Source organism: Myxine glutinosa, chromosome 5, assembly GCF_964187855.1.
Source record: "Myxine glutinosa chromosome 5, kmMyxGlut1.1, whole genome shotgun sequence".
Lineage (NCBI taxonomy): Eukaryota > Metazoa > Chordata > Myxini > Myxiniformes > Myxinidae > Myxine > Myxine glutinosa.
In genome coordinates this window covers 51,922,362-51,942,296 of record NC_136265.1, presented here as the reverse complement: position 1 = coordinate 51,942,296, position 19,935 = coordinate 51,922,362, and the positions used below count along the sequence as shown (strand labels likewise).

Below are 19,935 nucleotides of genomic sequence, written 5' to 3'. Positions count from 1 at the left end.
TGAGTGCGCGGTGCGGTGTGAGCAAGCATACTTGCAGATCAATTTTATTTTCGTGAGTACTAGCCCGATAGGGGCCGCAAAATATTTATTGATTTGGGTTCCAGATGCCAGTGACAAAAATGAAAGAAAAGTTTTATTTTTTTTATTTTTTCTTCGATCTAGACAGAAAATTGTAAATGCCAAAAAGGTAGCAGGCAGGTATGAGAAACTAATCATTTATTTTACTTGGCCTAATATATTGTGATTTTTTTTTTGCATCAACTTTTTAAATGTCAGTCTGAAAATTTGGTTTATAAATGGATTGCCTTTCTTTCAGATTTTATGGTTGAAGTGAAGGTGAAGTCTGAGTTTGTCGATGATTCGTTCCCTCAAGACGAAGGTTTGAACCACAAACATATTTTTCTTTTTAATTATTGTTATTATTATTATTATTATTTTTGTATACAAGATTGAGGCTCATGTAAGAGCTAACATTAATCACAAAAAACATAAATGGACACATAAAACATAATAAAGGGAGCCGGAGACGAGATGGGGAGAGAGGGAAGCACACAAGCACAACAACGGTAGAGAACAGGGACATTGAGAGATCTGTGGGAGGGAGAGGGATTGGGTGGAGGGGGCAGGTGAAGGGGGGAGGGGTGGGAGAGGTATAAAACACATGGACACTGCTATGACTTCCAGGAAAGAAGTCGGTATTTCAGAAAAGTGGATCTGGGGTGAATTAGCGGGGGTAGAAAATATCAAGGTTTTGGATGGAGGAAGATAAGAGATGGTGGTGAACAGCTGTTTTAAAGACCTGGAGGGAGGAGTGGGATTGAAGAGAGTGACGGAGTTTGTTCCAGAGGTGGAAGAAAAGAGGAATGAAAGGGTGAAGGTGAGCAGAGAGTCTTGATTTTGGTAGTTTCACCAGAAGAGGGTTGCTGGCAGATCTTGTGCGACCTGTAGGAATATTTGGGGGACGGAGCACAGAAGAGCTGGGGGAGCTCGGCCAGAGAGAAGTCGGTAGAAGACAGAATGACCACCAACCTGCCTGCGGTGAGTGTGTGAAAGGCCCTCGGAGTTAGCTTCATCGCGGGAGAACTGTTGCTGTCTTGGCTAAGTAACATGTTGCTGTCTTTAAGAAAATAGCTGTCCCGGTCTACCATCTTTCACCGAGACAAAGTTTTTCCAGCATCAAGGTCAAGTACTTCCATAATCGTTTGGATTATTACAGTAACTGTGTCGCATCCTTCTATATATTCTTCAACTTTGATTTGTCAGGCAACGTATAATTCAGTCAGACAAGGACCAATGCTGCTGATTACTCTTTTTCATAGATTTCTTAGATTATGGGACTCACTTACTCTGGAAATGAAAGATGCTGTTGTTTTTGGTCTAATCCCTTTTACAATCTTATTAAGGAAATATTTATCAACCCCAGGTGTTGATGTGGCCATAACATAAATTGTTTAAGTGTTTCTACAGTTTTTATGCTTCTGCCGACGAAGTCGCTGGAGGCATTTCGTTTTTGGGTTGTCCGTTCATGCATCTGTCCATCTGTGATAGGTTTTTGTTACCGCGATAACTTGACAACGGCTAAAGGGATCTAAGTCAAACATGGTACAGGAATGCATAATGAGGTAAAGATGAAGTGATTTGCTTTTGGGGTCATGAGGTCAAAGGTCAGAGGTAATTTTAGGTTTAAAAAACTGTTCCCATGATAAGTTCTGAATCGGTGATGGGATTTTGACCAAAGTTGGTACAAGTATGTATTATGATGCAAAGATTAATTGTTTTCATTTTGAGGTCAGGAGGTCAAAGGTCTGTAATAAGCTTATAACTTTAGAATGGCTGAAGGGAACTAAGTTCAACTTGAAACAAGTATGTATAATGATGTAATTATGTGGGTGGAGGCAGATCGGTCAATGTCGCGACGTCGAAGAGTCGTTCTAGTTATTATCTGCATTGTTTTTTTCGTGTGTGTGGTGTTTTCTTGGCTGCTTCAATTTACTTTATTTACTCTACAATGTATTTGTGTCATTATATGCAATATTTTAGTTGTTTATATTGTTTTTATTGTTTTTGGTATTGCTGTTATTGTTATTACTGTGGAGTTTCCTTCTTTTTTTTCTGTGCATTGAGGAGAAGAACTCGACAGTAATTCTGCAGGATTAATTAATTGTCATCCTGCAGGTGTGTAATATTGTCCGCTGGTAATTTTATGTGTATATGTAATATTCTTTGTCTATAGATTTTATTTAAATTTACACATTTTAACTGTATATCTGTGTTGTGTTTTTCATACCTGCAAAATGAATAAATGAATTGAAGTTGTAAAAAGCTCATTAAGGAAATAACAATGTTTTATTTCACTTTTATTAATCCCTAGGAGTCATTTACACAACGTCTACATATATCTCGAACCATGGTGTCTGTCCTTGCATTCGCCTGTCTCTCATTTTTGACGGCCGTTTCCTGCACTGCATTTGAAAAGTTGCACACACAGGCAAAGCTCAACATTCATCTTTGAAATGATGAAAGAACCGACATGAATAATTGTGATGCAAAATGTTGGATGAATTGCTTTCAGAGCTTTAACTCTGAGTGCAACATAATTAACCTTTTTAAAGTCCATGAAATAATTTAAATTGACAGAACGACTTGAACTTTTCCAGGCATTGGGGATAGGTACTTTGACTTGCTTTTCCCATCATTGGAGATGGGTACTTTGACTTACTTTTCCCATCATTGGGGATGGGTACTTTGACTTGCTTTTCCCATCGTTGGGGATGGGTACTTTGACTTGCTTTTCCCATCATTGGAGATGGGTACTTTGACTTACTTTTCCCATCATTGGGGGATGGGTACTTTGACTTGCTTTTCCCATCATTGGAGATGGGTACTTTGACTTGCTTTTCCCATCATTGGGGATGGGTACTTTGACTTGCTTTTCCCATCATTGGGGATGGATACCTTGACTTGCTTTTCCCATCATTGGGGATGGATACTTTGACTTGCTTTTCCCATCATTGGGGATGGGTACTTTGACTTTCTTTTCCCATCATTGGGGATGGATACTTTGACTTGCTTTTCCCATCATTGGGGATGGATACTTTGACCTGCTTTTCCCATCATTGGGGATGGGTACTTTGACTTGCTTTTCCCCTCCGTGGGGATGGGTACTTTGACTTGCTTTTTCCATCATTGGGGATGGGTACTTTGACTTGCTTTTTCCATCATTGGGGATCGATGCTTTGACTTGCTTTTCCTATCATTGGGGATGGTATGATTGGTATGGGCACCATATTGGAAAAACCAAAAAACTTTGCACCTCTATATCTCAAAGTGCTGCATAGAAAAAATTGAGACATGGCTCATTGAAAAGATCTCTCCATGGGGAATAAAATATGGTAATGATGATGTCATAATTTGACAAGTACAAAACTTCATCCGATCAAGATGAAATTTATTGAGCGTCATCTCGGGATAAATTGGTGACAAGAAAAATTACGTCATCGGTCACGTGGTTTGGCCGCCATATTTGTTTTAACACAAAAGCCTTAAAAACCACCGAAAACACGTTCTGGTGAGGGTCTGCAATCACTGATTGCTCTTTCTGGTTTTATTTTCTTTTTACCGTCACTGGGATGAGTTTTGCTTGCTTTTGCCATCATCGGGCATGGGCAATTTTGCTGGTAGATATATGTGTGCTTCCTTGTTCTTGCTTTTGTTGGGATTACTGTAATGTCTCAAAATCTCTAATTTCATTTTTCTGGATTCATTTTAATTCCTTTTATTTTTTTTATTGCTCACTGTTACGTGAAATCAACTGAATTTTGTATTTGAAACAGAATAACGTTTAAATTACCAAACGTATTGATTAATTTTCTTGTTTATTATGTTGGGGGTTTGACCATTTCATTTCGAAATCGTTTCTTTTTTAATTGTCTATTTTTTTTTAATTGTACAATTACCTGTATTGTTTGCAGGTCTGGTTCATCCAGTGAAGATGGAAAATTTTCAAAGTGACTTGTGTCAGAGTTCCCAGCATGATTTAAGCAATGAATGTGTAAAGCAGGAACTTTGTAATTATACTCCCATGGAGCAGAAGAATGCTCCTCAGCTGTCTGAAGGTAAGCAGAGCCACGCACAGAACACACAGCACAGCTCTACTTGTTTTGTTCTGTTAATGATGAAATGCTTAAATTCCACATCGTATCAAAGGATGGATCTATATATATAAAACTGTGTGTGTGTGTGTGTGTGTGTGTGTGTGTGTGTGTGTGTGTGTGTGTGTGTGTGTGTGTGTGTGTGTGTGTGCGTGTGTGTGTAATGTTACCGGTAAACTCCTAAATGGAGAGGCTCACGTACTTGATATTTGGCACAAACATGGCCATTGAGTCTGGGAAGAACATGGTCGACCTAAAAATTTATTTCATAGTATTTTTACCTCAGCACATTTCAGCGAGGCATATTATGACCGGAATGGCAGAGCAGCGCGCTGATTCGCTCAGAGCGATCACGTGATGTTCCTTGCCGCCATTAACGCAGTTACGCCTTCGCACGAATTTCAGAGCGAAAAGCGATTCTGTTTTTTCACATTTCAGCGAGGAATATTGCCATTCACACCACATAGGTTTTTTTCCCTTTCATCTTTCAATCCATATTTTTTGCCATAACGTAGCGCATTATGGCTCTCTCGAGCTCGAGTTAGCCAATCACCTGGGAACATGAGGCCACGTTGGCCACGCCCACGACACGACGCAGAGTTGCAATCGATCGCTCAGAGCGATCACGTGATGTTCCTTGCCGCGCAATTGCGTTTTTTCACATTTCAGCGAGGAACATTGCCATTCACATCACATAGGTTTTTTTTTCTTTCATCTTTAGATCCATATTTTTTTTCAGCGAGGAATATTATAAACGGAATCTGAATCGGTGGTAGAGCACCGCGCTGATTCGACGATTTGCGCGCTCTCCGCCCTCCCCTCCCCCTCCCCCCTCTCCTCCCCTCCCCCTCCCCCTCCCCCCTCTTCTCCCTCACGTTTATACGCGGAATGCCGGGTACTTCCCCCCCCTCTTCTCCCCTCCCCCCCTCTCCTCCCCTCCCCCCCTCTCCTCCCCTCCCCCCCGTTCCCCTCCCCTTCCCCGCCCGGCAATGCCGGGTACTTCCCCCCCTTCTTCTCCCCTCCCCCTCTCCCCCCCTCCCCTCCCCTCCTCTTCCCTTCCCCCCTCCGCTCCCCCCTCATCCTCCCCTCCCCCCTCATCCTCCCCTCCCCCCTCATCCTCCCCTCCCCCCTCATCCTCCCCTCCCCCCTCCCCCTCCCCCTCCTTCCTCCCTCTACCCCTCCCCCTCCCCTCCCCCTCCCCTCCCCCTCCCCCATCACCCTCCCCTCCCCCCTTCTCCTCTCCTCCCCCTCCCCCTCTTCTCTCCTCCCCCCTCTTCTCCCATCCCCCCTCCCCCTCCCCCTCCCCCATCACCCTCCCCCTCCCCTTCCCTCCCCCCTTCTCCTCCCCTCCCCCCTTCTCCTCCCCTCCCCCTCCCCCTCTTCCTCCCCTCCCCCTCCCCCTCTTCTCTCCTCCCCCCTCTTCTCTCCTCCCCCCCTCTTCTCCCCTCCCCCCTCTTCTCCCCTCCCCCCTCTTCTCCCCTCCCCCCTCTTCTCCCCTCCCCCCTCTCTTCTCCCCTCCCCCTCCTCCCCTCCTCCCCTCTCCCCCGTTCCCCTCTCCTCCCCATCCCCCTCCCCTCCCCCGCCCGGCAATGCCGGGTACTTCTGTCTGCTAGCTGAAAGCACCCGGCGTTGCCCGGGTTATTTATGAATGAATTTACTACTATACTTCAGCTTTTACTTGCGGCCGTAGAAGAATGACTACTATAATTCAGCTCAGCTTTTAATTGCGAAATGGGCCCAGCCCGGCCGATGCAGCCTCGACTGGCCTTGCCGCCTAGCCTATAACCTTCCGGGGGCCGTCCCGACGTTTTTTGGTTCTTTCTGAATGAATTTACTACTATAATTCAGCTTTTACTTGCGGCCGCAGAAGAATGACTACTATAATTCAGCTCAGCTTTTATTTGCGAAATGGGCCCAGCCCGGCCGATGCGGCCTCGACCGGCCTTGCCACCTAGCCTTTAACCTTCCCGGGGCCCGTCCCGACATTTTTGGTTCTTTTTGTATGAATTTACTACTATAATTCAGCTTTTACTTGCGGCCGCAGAAGAATGACTACTATAATTCAGCTCAGCTTTTAATTGTGAAATGGGCCCAGCCTGGCCGATGCGGCCTCCACCGGCCTCGCCACCTATCCTATAACCTTCCCGGGGCCCGTCCTGACATTTTTGGTTCTTTTTGAATGAATTTACTACTATAATTCAGCTTTTACTTGTACCTATTCTAACCGGGGCACACACAGGCACTTTACAATGAGCCACGTTTCAATTTTTCCCATGTAGCGGTTTTGGAGATATAGAGGTGTAACGCTTTTCAGTTTTTCCAAGATTGCGCCTGTACTACGTGACCTATTACATCATAATTATCATTAAAATATTCTACAGGAGGAGACGCTTCTATGGTGAAAATTTAGTGTCCATCAGTCATCACTTGCAGAGAGAAAAATTCATGCTGATCAGATGAAGTTATACTTGTCGAATTATGACATCATAATGGAGGCACTGATGACATCATCACGAACACATCTTATTCCTCATTGGAAGTACTTGACAATGAGCCATGTTTCAATTTTTTCCATTGAGCGGTTTCAGATTATGGAGGTACAAAGTTTTTCCAAAATGGCGCCTGTACCATGTGACCTATTAAGTCATGTCATTAAAATATTTGACAGGAGGAGGCGCTCATATGGTGAAAATTTTGTCAATTGTCCAAGAATTGCAGAGAAAAAACAATTCATACTGATCGAATAAAGCGTTGTGCTTTTTGAATTATGACGTCATAAATAAGGTACCAATGATATCATAATTAACCTCTTATTCCCCATGGGGAATTCTTTACACTGAGCCATGTTTCAATTTTTTCCATGGAGCTGTTTCAGAGATATGGAGATGTAACATTCTTCGATTTTCCCGCCCCCCCGAAGGTGGCACCTGCTCCGCGAACCCATGGCGGCATAATTATCATTAAAATATTCTGCAGGAGGAAATGCTTTTCTGGTACAAATTTCATGTCCATCGGACTAACAGTTGCAGAGGGAAAAAAAATAATTCATACTGATCAGATAAAGCATGGTACTTGTCGAATCATGACGTCATAATGAAGTCATCAACATATCTTATTCCCCATGGTGAATACTTGAAAAAAATGAGGCTTGTTTCAACTTTTTCCATTGAGCTGTTTGGGAGATATGGAGGTGGAATGTTTTTCCAAGATGGCGTCCGTACCACGTGACCTATGACGTCATAAATATGAATTAAATTTTTTTACAGGCGGAGGCACTCCTATGGTAAAATTTCGTGTCAATCGGATCAACGGTTGTTGAGAAAATGAATTTTAAAAATGCAGACACATACACACGCAACCATATGCTTAACCCTGCTTTTCGCTTCGCGAGCGCAGGGTAATAATGTTGGTCATATACCCGATACGTCAACATCTACTGCAGCAGCGGCACTGTCTGCTATACTGTGCACTTGTACGTACAGAACAGTACAAAAAATATATATATATATATATATATATATATATATATATATATATATATATATATATATATATATAATATGGACTTGCACTACTGCCCTGAACTGTCTGTTAGTTGTCGTTGATGGGTGATCCCTGGTGGAACTCCCCACTTGAAAGTTCGATGAAAATATCCTTTCGAGTCAGGGTTCCGTCGTCCGAAAGTACTTTAGCATCACAAAACTTCTGTCAGCCTTCCAAATGCATACACAAATGAAGACCATTTTAATACCCGGGGCTACTGTACTTCATCAGTAGCTCAATTAAAGCTACTGAGAACGTTTGTTCTTGAGATTGATAACTGGAGCTTCCTAGCTAGTTAACTTCACTGTACACGTCATGTCTGTATGTAAGAACATGTAGATTGTGGATGTCTCGAAAATTGCATTTGGTGAGTGCGCGGTGCGGTGTGAGCAAGCATACTTGCAGATCAATTTTATTTTCGTGAGTGCTAGCCCGATAGGGGCCGCAAAATATTTATTGATTTGGGTTCCAGATGCCAGTGACAAAAATGAAAGAAAAGTTTTATTTTTTAAATTTTTTTTATTTTTTCTTCGATCTGGACAGAAAATTGTAAATGCCAAAATAGTCCAGTAATAATGTGACTTGACCTCACACTAATTGCAACAGAAGCAAACTCAACTGATTTGTGTATCCTCAATATGTCCTGAATGAGGAAAAAAAAGTGTTAAGGAATTGCATGGGTGGAAAGTTTTGAAAAATGCATAAATATGATCCTACCAAAAAAGCGATTTTTAGCCCTTTCTGCTAGATTTGACTATGCTGTATGTTTTTCCTTGAAGCAAAAAAAACACATTGAGTATCAGTGATGAGAATTTATTGTGATCACATCATCACATAACTGATCAACTGTTGATCAAACGATTGAACCAATTAAATATGTGTACAGAATACATATAACACTCCACAATGTCATCATCGTAGTCACAGGGCATCTGTATTGAGTTAGTGCAGCTGGATCCCCTGCAGTTTCCACATGCCGGAGTGCACTCGATATTGTTCTTTTTGCATGTGCATCTCAGGGTGCTGCAGTCAGCCTGGCAGTTGCACTTGATGACCTGCAGAAGCTTTTCAGGAGCAGGGGGTAGGGTTGTCTGAACTGGCACAAACCCCTCGACACACTTCTGCCATCCCCACTCTGTAGGACGAGGTCCATCTGTAAGATAAGACAGGGAATTTGGTTTTGTCACAGCAGCAATGATACAGAAGGTAGTGAAAATAATACACAAGATACACAGAACATCACAGTAATTGAACTTAATATATTAACTGAAATTAATATACTAAAATACAAGAATAAACATAGCAGCAATCAGGGCACACAGTAAAATGTAAATGTACCAGATGTAGATCCCTTCCATTCTTGTACTTGCAAGTAGACACGCAGCCTGTGAAACTTTGCTGCTCCTGATGTTGGTGGTAAGACCTGTGGCTGAACGTAAGTAGAGCTAGATGCCACCTTCTCACAGAACCGATGATATCGGAGGGAGTCCAGGGTGTCAGTTGATGTTCCATTGTAGAGAATCACCATCGCTTTCTCTCCTGCTTCTGCCACATCATCTGTAGAGGCTGAATGTGCATAGAACACCTCGGCTTGCTCTCGGAATATGTCGCTTTCTTTGAATTTCTTGAGGGAAGCTCCCTTCCCGATCCCGTGGAGGCGAGATGTAGTGTCACATCCAAGAACTGCATGTAAGAACAAGATGTGCGTACATATGTCTGGGCCAAGTAGTTGTTTTGTAGCCTTGATGTTCCAAATGCGAGGCTTCTTTGTTGTCTTCCTTGACTCAAAACAAAAGAACAGGTCATGGGAGTCCAGGCTTGCATGGTAGCAGAGAAGGACTAAGAGGTCTGTATCATCCCCCATTAGCACAGTATTGTTGGTGGTAGCACACTGCACAGCTTTCTGCACAATCAGCAGGTCAGCATCTCCTGAGGCATGGTATGTCTCACAGTTTGCCTTCTGCAGTTCTTCACTTAACATGGAAAGAAATTGCTGCTTGTTCTGCCTGTTGGCCAGGAACTGTTCCTTCTGCATTGTGACAATCATGTCGGCTGTAAATGTCACAGTGGCACCAATCTTCCCTTTTGACCGTCTGTGGTGTGTCATGTCCTTTGTGTTGTTACTTTCATACCCATCAAACACCACTACAGCCTTGCCATACTTCTTCGTTACATACTCCGTATACTGGTGGCATATGTCTTTATAAGTAGATCCATGGGACCATGGGATGCGTTGAAGAAGTGCTCCACCATCCAAGACATACTGGCAGCCATCAACTACATTATCTGCTGGAACATGAGGCCCGATAAGACCCCAGATGGCGTCGGCGAGGGCTGGCTTCTTTGCTTCTCGAAGCAGTAGAGATGAATCAAATAGGGCTGGGGGATAGCTACATAGCTCATATTTGAGGGCTGACTCGAGTTCATCACTGTTCTGTGCCACTATGACCAGTCTCTGGAAGAGAAGCTGTGGATCAACTTGAATTTGATCTCCATCGATCCTTACAGAAGACTTCATGCCGAGAGTGACAGCTTGATCCTTCCTCTTGAAGGTGAACTCAGCAGGTGTTAGTCCATCCATGGACTTCAGTATCGCAGTGCCAACGGACTGTGCTGTATCAACGTTGACGGTGGAAAGGGCATTCTCCCCAGTGGCAATATTCCGGAAACTAGGGTCATTGCTGAATGGATTGTGCTCCTGTAGATAACTGAGAACTGTCAGTGTGTCCTTCCAGTCACGGGATTGCCTTGCTTTGGTCATGTCTTTGTTCTGCTCTCCAGTGTTGTAGTTGACCCCCGTGAGTCCCTCCATTGCCTGGTTTACTTCTGCACAGGCGGGCATCGATAGCAGCCACAACAGACGCTGTTGCTCCGTCATCCCCCGCCCTCGTGTGAGCCCACCACTGGTTTTTAAACTTCTCATCAGAACCTGCTCAATGACCAGGTCAGGTGAGAGACCTGCCCATAGGCAATCGCTTCGCCGAATCACGTGGAACCCTTCCTCGAAACGTTGTTGGACTTCTGGGTGTTCAGTCTTGAGGTTGTGCATCTGCTGAAGGTACACCCTGGCAGATTTGGTGTAAAGATTGTGTCCTGATGCTGCCAGATAGGGTAGCATGTCCTGGATAGCCTGCAGATGTAAGGCCCAGTTTTCAGTGCGTTCTGCACTGATGTATTTTCGTAGGATGTCCAGCATGTCCATGTACTGAACCCAGAGAGCTGAAGTTCTAGAGGACTTCTTGGTGGACTCGATGTGCTTTTGAAGGCGGTCTTTGATTCTCACTAGAACTTCAGACTGACAAACTTCTTCAGCAGATATAGCCCCATTTATCAGCTTCTCATAGATCTTATAAGCTCCCTCCAGGTCCGCATCTCTGCTTCCATCTGTTATCTGATGATCCGGTGGCCTTGCAGCTGCAGCTGCTTTGGCTGACTCTGACTCTCCATCCTTACTGTTGTCTGGAGTTCCAGATTGCTGTGGTAGATGGAAATCGAACACGTTTGATAGCATCAGTGCATTGAGGGCTGCATCAACAATTGAGTGTGCACGAACTGCTCGCGCAACAGCTTTGCCACACATCATGTGGATTACTGCATTTGGGGCATAGATCAACTCCAGCAGTTCTTGTAGCCCAGATGAGGCCATCAAGTGTCCGATGCAACCGAGGAAGCTCATTTCTGCATGGAAGCCACCCAAACGCAAGACTATTCGTCTCAGATCACTTTCTGTTGGCTCAGAGTTGATAATCATGAGAGCCTTCCACCAGAGTGGCTGATCAAACGTGATTATTGGGGTGACATTGTGGCATCGTGCATGCTCACTAACAAATGTCAGGGTCGAGAATATGCATGTGCTATCACTGGGATTCAGATCGATCATCGGCAGAAGCATAACGGTTGCTTTGCCAGGGTGGTCACCATAATGCACGAACTGCATCATTCCTGACCATGCAGGTCTGGGAGACCCAAAGAGGATGGATGCTTTCCACAGGACATCAAGATTTTCACAGCTGTTCTGGACCTGAAGGTTGACAAGCTTCTGGTAGGTCAGTGCCGTCAAATTGTGCCTTTCGTCTTTGTGGTACCGTACTTGTACCCTTCCAACCATTGCCACATCCAAGGAAGTAGCCTTGATCCTGGGGATTGGCTGCCTTGATCTAATTCCAGGGGTTATGGCTGCAATCATTCCTATACCATGGAATGTACCAAGGCCATCAAGCGTGCGGATGTTATGGTCGACATTGTCAGCTACATATTGGACAAACTCTGTCGATAGGTCAGGAATGTTTGTTCCATGGAATTTGGCTGCATTTCGTTCAAACTGGTGCACCTCCTGGTATGCGCAACAAAACCCAAGGTGATGAAGAGTATCAATGAGGAACCGCGATGCAAAGTGGTGATATAGTTGCACGCCCACCCCAAACTGAAGTGGTGCTAACATGACTCTTGGTCTAGTTGCCTGCATCATTGCTTGTCCAATTGCCGCCACTTTGGCTTGAGTTTTGGTCCTGGCAAATAGTTCTTCCAGGAGCACGCGAAGAGTATCTGGAAGAAATCTGACGCCAGCCTCTTGCGATTCTATGTCATCAAGAGCTGGGTAAGACTCATAGGATAACCCGATGTCTTTGATATCTTGTTTGATGAGCTTTGCAGCTGCCTGCACAAGCTTGATCTTCTCTTGATCTTCTGTGTTTGTTTGTTTCTGCTGTGTCTCATAGTAGTCTTGCAGCACCACCCTGGCTGTTGTCCTGATGGTAACCACGTTTGGTTTCCCATTGATCTCGGTGTATATTATCTTCTCACCGAAGTGTTTTTGCAGACTCCTCTTCATATGGGTGTAACCGTATGGTTCATGTTCACTGTGTGCAAGCTTCTGCTGCATGAGGTCAATTAGATCATTTATGGTGATCTGCTCGTCATCATTTTCTTCTATATACTTCACAACCTCCAAGAATGCTGCTGTCCTCTCATCAACGACAGGCCGACCAGCCTTCCTCCTCTTGGAGTCTTCTGTGTTTGTCTGATACGCTACTGGTATCTGCTTGTATGTGTGAAAATTCACACTGCAAGTCTGGTGGTAGACTGCATCTTCTGCATGTAGGTCATGCACATGCAGAATCCGTGCCTTCACAGTCTCTGACCAGTCATCACCTCGTGCACGACATGTTGCCAAAAGCGTGTCCTTGAATTCAATTGTCCTGACTTGGAAAACACTGACTTAACTTGGCTTCTTTCTCTTTTTTCCAAACTGAGCTGGTGTGCCACAAAACAGGCAATCAGTACTGTAAGAGAACCTCCCTGTAGTCGATCTTAGTGTAGGACTCTCACTGCTTGTACTTGTTTCTGACTCTTGTTGCCTGGTGTCCTTGGCTATCTGTTGTGGATTAATGTATGTCCAGCGACAGTCTTTGTGTATCTTATCACCAGGTACAGCATGAATATTGTCTCCCCTTTTTTTACTGGCCTGGTTGATAGATGAACTTCCCTTCTCTCCAAGTGTTGATACTGACGACCCTCCTCCGTCCACAGACTGCTTGCAAATGACACACTGTTCATATGCCTCCATTTCCTGAAAGTGGAAAAAAAATATGCACGTTGAAAAATATGCACGCACGGTTGAAAACGTGCATGTTTGGAACTGGATCCTAGTCAGGGATGTGCAGAGGATGTTAGAAGGTTCATAACTCAGAATAGAGCACTGTAGTTGTGGCGTGCGTGGCGTGTTTAAACTAGTTAGCAGAATATGTACAATGTAACATAATGTAATAAATAGCTAGCTAACTATTATAGCTGGAGGAAATTATGGAAAACCCACCTGATGAGGTTAGTATAGCGTACACCGCGATCGATGACACCGGCACAAATGCATGCTCAGGATTGTCCACTCAGTGGACGGCTTGCTGTCGCCTTCGAATGTCCAATCAGCGGACGGCTTGCTGTCGCCTTCGACTGTCCAATCAGCGGACGGCTTGCTGTCGCCTTCGACTGTCCAATCAGCGGACGCTATTATTATATAGATGTTTTTTTGCTGCAAGGAAAAAAATACAGCATAGTCAAATCTAGCAGAAAGGGCTAAAAATCGGTTTTTGGGTAGGATCATATTTATGCATTTTTCAAAACTTTCCACCCATGCAATTCCTTAACACGTTTTTTTCCTCATTCAGGACATATTGAGGATACACAAATCAGTTGAGTTTGCTTCTGTTGCAATTAGTGTGAGGTTGACCCTTTTTTTTTGTGTAAAATGCCTGCACTAAAAAGGTAGCAGGCAGGTATGAGAAACTAATCATTTATTTTACTTGGCCTAATATATTGTGATTTTTTTTTTACACCAACTTTTTAAATGTCAGTCTGAAAATTTGGTTTATAAATGGATTGCCTTTCTTTCAGATTTTATGGTTGAAGTGAAGGTGAAGTCTGATTTCGTCGATGATTCGTTCCCTCAAGACGAAGGTTTGAACCACAAACATATTTTTCTTTTTAATTATTGTTATTATTATTATATAATTTTTGTATACAAGATTGAGGCTCATGTAAGAGCTAACATTAATCACAAAAAACATAAATGGACACATAAAACATAATAAAGGGAGCCGGAGACAAGATGGGGAGAGAGGGAAGCACACAAGCTCAACAACGGTAGAGAACAGGGACATTGAGAGATCTGTGGGAGGGAGAGGGATTGGGTGGAGGGGGCAGGTGAAGGGGGGAGGGGTGGGAGAGGTATAAAACACATGGACACTGCTATGACTTCCAGGAAAGAAGTCAGTATTTCAGAAAAGTGGATCTGGGGTGAATTAGCGGGGGTAGAAAATATCAAGGTTTTGGATGGAGGAAGATAAGAGATGGTGGTGAACAGCTGTTTTAAAGACCTGGAGGGAGGAGTGGGATTGAAGAGAGTGACGGAGTTTGTTCCAGAGGTGGAAGAAAAGAGGAATGAAAGGGTGAAGGTGAGCAGAGAGTCTTGATTTTGGTAGTTTCACCAAAGAGGGTTGCTGGCAGATCTGGTGCGCCTGTAGGAATATTTGGGGGATGGAGCGCAGAAGAGCTGGGGGAGCTCGGCCAGAGAGAAGTCGGTAGAAGACAGAATGACCACCAACCTGCCTGCGGTGAGTGAGTGAAAGGCCCTCGGAGTTAGCTTCATCGCGGGAGAACTGTTGCTGTCTTGGCTAAGTAACATGTTGCTGTCTTTAAGAAAATAGCTGTCCCGGTCTTCCATCTTTCACCGAGACAAAGTTTTTCCAGCATCAAGGTCAAGTACTTCCATAATCGTTTGGACTATTACAGTAACTGTGTCGCATCCTTCTATATATTCTTCAACTTTGATTTGTCAGGCAACGTATAATTCAGTCAGACAAGGACCAATGCTGCTGATTACTCTTTTTCATAGATTTCTTAGATTATGGGACTCACTTACTCTGGAAATTAAAAATGCTGTTGTTTTTGGTCTAATCCCTTTTACAATCTTATTAAGGAAATATTTATCAACCCCAGGTGTTGATGTGGCCATAACATAAATTGTTTAAGTGTTTCTACAGTTTTTATGCTTCTGCCGATGAAGTCGCTGGATGCATTTCGTTTTTGGGTTGTCCGTTCATGCATCTGTCCATCTGTGATAGGTTTTTGTTACCGCGATAACTTGACAACGGCTAAAGGGATCTAAGTCAAACATGGTACAGGAATGCATAATGAGGTAAAGATGAAGTGATTTGCTTTTGGGGTCATGAGGTCAAAGGTCAGAGGTAATTTTAGGTTTAAAAAACTGTTCCCATGATAAGTTCTGAATCGGTGATGGGATTTTGACCAAAGTTGGTACAAGTATGTATTATGATGCAAAGATTAATTGATTTCATTTTGAGGTCAGGAGGTCAAAGGTCTGTAATAAGCTTATAACTTTAGAATGGCTGAAGGGAACTAAGTTCAACTTGAAACAAGTATGTATAATGATGTAATTATGTGTGTGGAGGCAGATCGGTCAATGTCGCGACGTCGAAGAGTGTCGTTCTAGTTATTATCTGCATTGTTTTTTTCGTGTGTGTGGTGTTTTCTTGGCTGCTTCAATTTACTTTATTTACTCTATGATGTATTTGTGTCATTATATGCAATATTTTAGTTGTTTATATTGTTTTTATTGTTTTTGGTATTGCTGTTATTGTTATTACTGTGGAGTTTCCTTCTTTTTTCTGTGCATTGAGGAGAAGAACTCGACAGTAATTCTGCAGGATTAATTAATTGTCATCCTGCAGGTGTCTAATATTGTCCGCTGGTAATTTTATGTGTATATGTAATATTCTCTTTGTCTGTAGATTTTATTTAAATTTACACATTTTAACTGTATATCTGTGTTGTGTTTTTCATACCTGCAAAATGAATAAATGAATTGAAGTTGTAAAAAGCTCATTAAGGAAATAACAATGTTTTATTTCACTTTTATTAAACCCTAGGAGTCATTTACACAACGTCTACATATATCTCGAATCATGGTGTCTGGCCTTGCATTCGCCTGTCTCTCATTTTTGATGGCCGTTTCCTGCACTGCATTTGAAAAGTTGCACACACAGGCAAAGCTCAACATTCATCTTTGAAATGATGAAAGAACCGACATGAATAATTGTGATGCAAAATGTTGGATGAATTGCTTTCAGAGCTTTTTTTTTTTTTTTTTTTTTTTTTTGTATACAAGATCGAGGCTCGTGAAAGAGCGAACATTAATCACACAGAAAGACAAACCGACACATATAACATCGGGAGCGGTAGACAAGATGGGGAGAGAGGGGGAAGGACACAAACACAACATTTGAGAGCAGGGACCGAGAGACATGGAGACATCGAGAGATCTGAGAGAGGGCGAGGGCTTTGGGGGGGGCATGGGAAGGGGGGGGGGGTGGGAGAGGTATAAAACATATGGACACTGCCAGGACTTCCAGGAAAGAAGTTGGAATTTCAAACAAGGTGGATCTGGGGTGAATTAGCGGGGGTGGAAAAGATCAAGCTTTTGGATGGGGGAAGATAAGAGATGGTGGTGAACAGCTGTTTTAAAGACCTGGAGGGAGGAGTGGGATTGAAGGGAGTGAGGGAGTTTGTTCCAGAGGCGGGAGAAAAGAGGAATGAAAGAGTGAAGGTGAGCAGAGAGCCGAGATTTCGGCAGTTTAACCATCAGAGGGTTGCTGGCAGATCTTGTGCGACCTGTAGGAATATTTGGGGGACAGAGCACAGAGAGAGCTGGGGGTGCAAGGCCGGAGAGGAGTCGGTAGAAGACAGAAAGACCACCTACCTGCCTGCGGTGAGTGAGTGAAAGGCCGTCAGACATAGCTTCATCGCGGGAGATTCCAATAATTCTGAAAGCTTTGGTTTCAACAGCGTGATGCCGAGCTAGGTGTGAGGCAGGAGCACCGGCCCATAGGGGAGAACAGTATTCCATTGAGCTGCGGATGAAAGCCTTGTATGTGGTGAGAAGCTCAGGTGTGCCGAGGAAGGATTTCGCACGACGGAGGATGCCCAGTCGGCGACTGGCTTTGGAGGCCAGCTTGGAAATGTGGTTTTCCCAAGAAAGATCATGGCAGATAGTGAGACCCAAAAGCTTGAGCGACAGAACTTCTTGGAGAGGATTGTTGAGAAGAAGATGGGAGGGTTGTCCAGTCGATCTTTTCGGAGAGACATAGTAAGACTGTGAGATTTGTCAGGATTGAAAGACATGTTCCACTTGTTTGACCAGTCTGTGATTTTGTCCAGGTCTTCAGAGAGTGAGGAGGCTGCAGACTGCCGATCTGAGGGAAGAGGAATGGAGCGGCAGAGAGTGGAGTCATCAGCAATGAGATAGAGAGGATTTTCAAGAGAGTCAGAGAGATCATTGATGAAGACCAGAAAAAGCACAGGGCCCAGAACACTACCTTGGGGAACTCCAGCCTGAACAGGAAGAGGAGATGAGAGAAACCCATTCAGGGCCGCACGTTGACGACGACTAGAGAGGAAGTCCGCCAGCCATGCGTGGAGATTTCCATGGATACCAAAGGAGGAGAGTTTGGTGAGCAGAGCGGGGTGCCAGACTTAACTCTGAGTCAACATAATTAACCTTTTTAAAGTCCATGAAATAATTTAAATTGACAGAACGACTTGAACTTTTCCAGGCATTGGGGATAGGTACTTTGACTTACTTTTCCCATCATTGGGGATGGGTACTTTGACTTACTTTTCCCATCATTGGGGATGGGTACTTTGACTTGCTTTTCCCATCATTGGGGATGGATACCTTGACTTGCTTTTCCCATCATTGGGGATGGATACTTTGACTTGCTTTTCCCATCATTGGGGATGGATACCTTGACTTACTTTTCCCATCATTGGGGATGGGTACTTTGACTTGCTTTTCCCATCATTGGGGATGGATACCTTGACTTACTTTTCCCATCATTGGGGATGGATACCTTGACTTGCTTTTCCCATCATTGGGGATGGATACTTTGACTTGCTTTTCCCATCATTGGGGATGGGTACTTTGACTTGCTTTTCCCATCATTGGGGATGGATACTTTGACTTGCTTTTCCCATCATTGGGGATGGATACTTTGACTTGCTTTTCCCATCATTGGGGATGGATACTTTGACTTGCTTTTCCCATCATTGGGGATGGATACCTTGACTTGCTTTTCCCATCATTGGGGATGGATACTTTGACTTGCTTTTCCCATCATTGGGGATGGGTACTTTGACTTGCTTTTCCCATCATTGGGGATGGATACCTTGACTTGCTTTTCCCATCATTGGGGATGGATACCTTGACTTGCTTTTCCCATCATTGGGGATGGATACTTTGACTTGCTTTTCCCATCATTGGGGATGGGTACTTTGACTTGCTTTTCCCATCATTGGGGATGGATACTTTGACTTGCTTTTCCCATCATTGGGGATGGATACTTTGACTTGCTTTTCCCATCATTGGGGATGGATACTTTGACTTGCTTTTCCCATCATTGGGGATGGGTACTTTGACTTGCTTTTCCCATCATTGGGGATGGTATGATTGGTATGGGCACCATTTTGGAAAAACCAAAAAACTTTGCACCTCTATATCTCAAAGTGCTGCATCTATCTATAATTCCAGTAATCTCTGTGTGTGTGTGTGTCTGTCTGTCTGTATGTATGTATGTATGTATGCGACCGCTGTTTCTCGACAACTACCGGTCCGATATACTTGAAACTTGCCAGGTATATTGCTGGGGACCCGAGGATGTGCCTTTTCAAGGTTTGAAATTAATCGGACAAGTGGTTCCCAAGGTATGGTCACCGTACTCGCAAGCCGTTCGCTTTGGCTTTGCGAATGGACCAAACCATTTGATGTAAATAGAGGGGGGGGGGGGGGTTCTGTGGTCGTTGCGAATGGACCAAACCATTTCATGTAAATAGAGGGGGGGGGTTCTGTGGTCGTTACTGCCACGTGGTTTCAAAGTTTTTTTTTGTTGTTGTTTGCACGCATGTTTTTTTGCACGCACGTACGGGCAAGCACGTACGGGCGTGCCCGTACGTGCGGGCACGCCCTAGTATAAAAAATTGAGACATGGCTCATTGAAAATAAAATACGGTAATGATGATGTCATAATTTGACAAGTACAAAACTTCATCCGATCAAGATGAAATTTATTGAGTGTCATCTAGGGATAAATTGGTGGCAAGAAAAATTACGTCATCGGTCACGTGGTTTGGCCGCCATATTTGTTTTAACACAAAAGCCTTAAAAACCGCCGAAAACACGTTCTGGTGAGGGTCTGCAATCTCTGATTGCTCTTTCTGGTTTTATTTTCTTTTTACCGTCACTGGATGAGTTTTGCTTGCTTTTGCCATCATCGGGCACGGGCAATTTTGCTGGTAGATATATGTGTGCTTCCTTGTTCTTGCTTTTGTTGGGATTACTGTAATGTCTCAAAATCTAGAATTTCATTTTTCTGGATTCATTTTAATTCCTTTTATTTTTTTTATTGCTCACTGTTACGTGAAATAAAATGAATTTTGCATTTGAAGCAGAATAACGTTTTAATTACCAAACGTATTGATTAATTTTCTTGTTTATTATGTTGGGGGTTTGACCATTTCATTTCGAAATCGTTTTTTTTTAAATTGTACAATTACCTGTATTGTTTGCAGGTCTGGTTCATCCAGTGAAGATGGAAAATTTTCAAAGTGACTTGTGTCAGAGTTCCCAGCATGATTCAAGCAATGAATGTGTAAAGCAGGAACTTTGTAATTA

General features: G+C 43.6%; 1 protein-coding gene and 1 long non-coding RNA gene across 2 annotated transcripts in view; one reads left to right on the top strand and one right to left on the bottom strand.

Annotated features, from left to right (window-relative positions):
* The window catches only part of LOC137428616 (uncharacterized), a 93,355-nt gene that overhangs the window by 49,202 nt on the left and 24,218 nt on the right, over positions 1 to 19,935 (top strand). Inside the window, exons 6-11 of the mRNA XM_078777293.1 lie at positions 317 to 379; positions 3,972 to 4,115; positions 11,059 to 11,174; positions 11,303 to 11,433; positions 11,649 to 11,736; positions 12,214 to 12,291. Of these exons, the coding sequence (XP_078633419.1) occupies positions 317 to 379; positions 3,972 to 4,115; positions 11,059 to 11,174; positions 11,303 to 11,433; positions 11,649 to 11,736; positions 12,214 to 12,291 (620 nt within the window). The remainder of the gene's footprint in view (positions 1 to 316; positions 380 to 3,971; positions 4,116 to 11,058; positions 11,175 to 11,302; positions 11,434 to 11,648; positions 11,737 to 12,213; positions 12,292 to 19,935) is intronic.
* On the bottom strand, positions 8,759 to 13,641 carry LOC144892272 (uncharacterized). The gene is made up of 3 exons (XR_013623483.1): positions 13,510 to 13,641; positions 13,159 to 13,263; positions 8,759 to 8,847 (listed from the first exon to the last, which is right to left on the bottom strand). It is a non-coding gene; the product is annotated as an uncharacterized LOC144892272 (long non-coding RNA).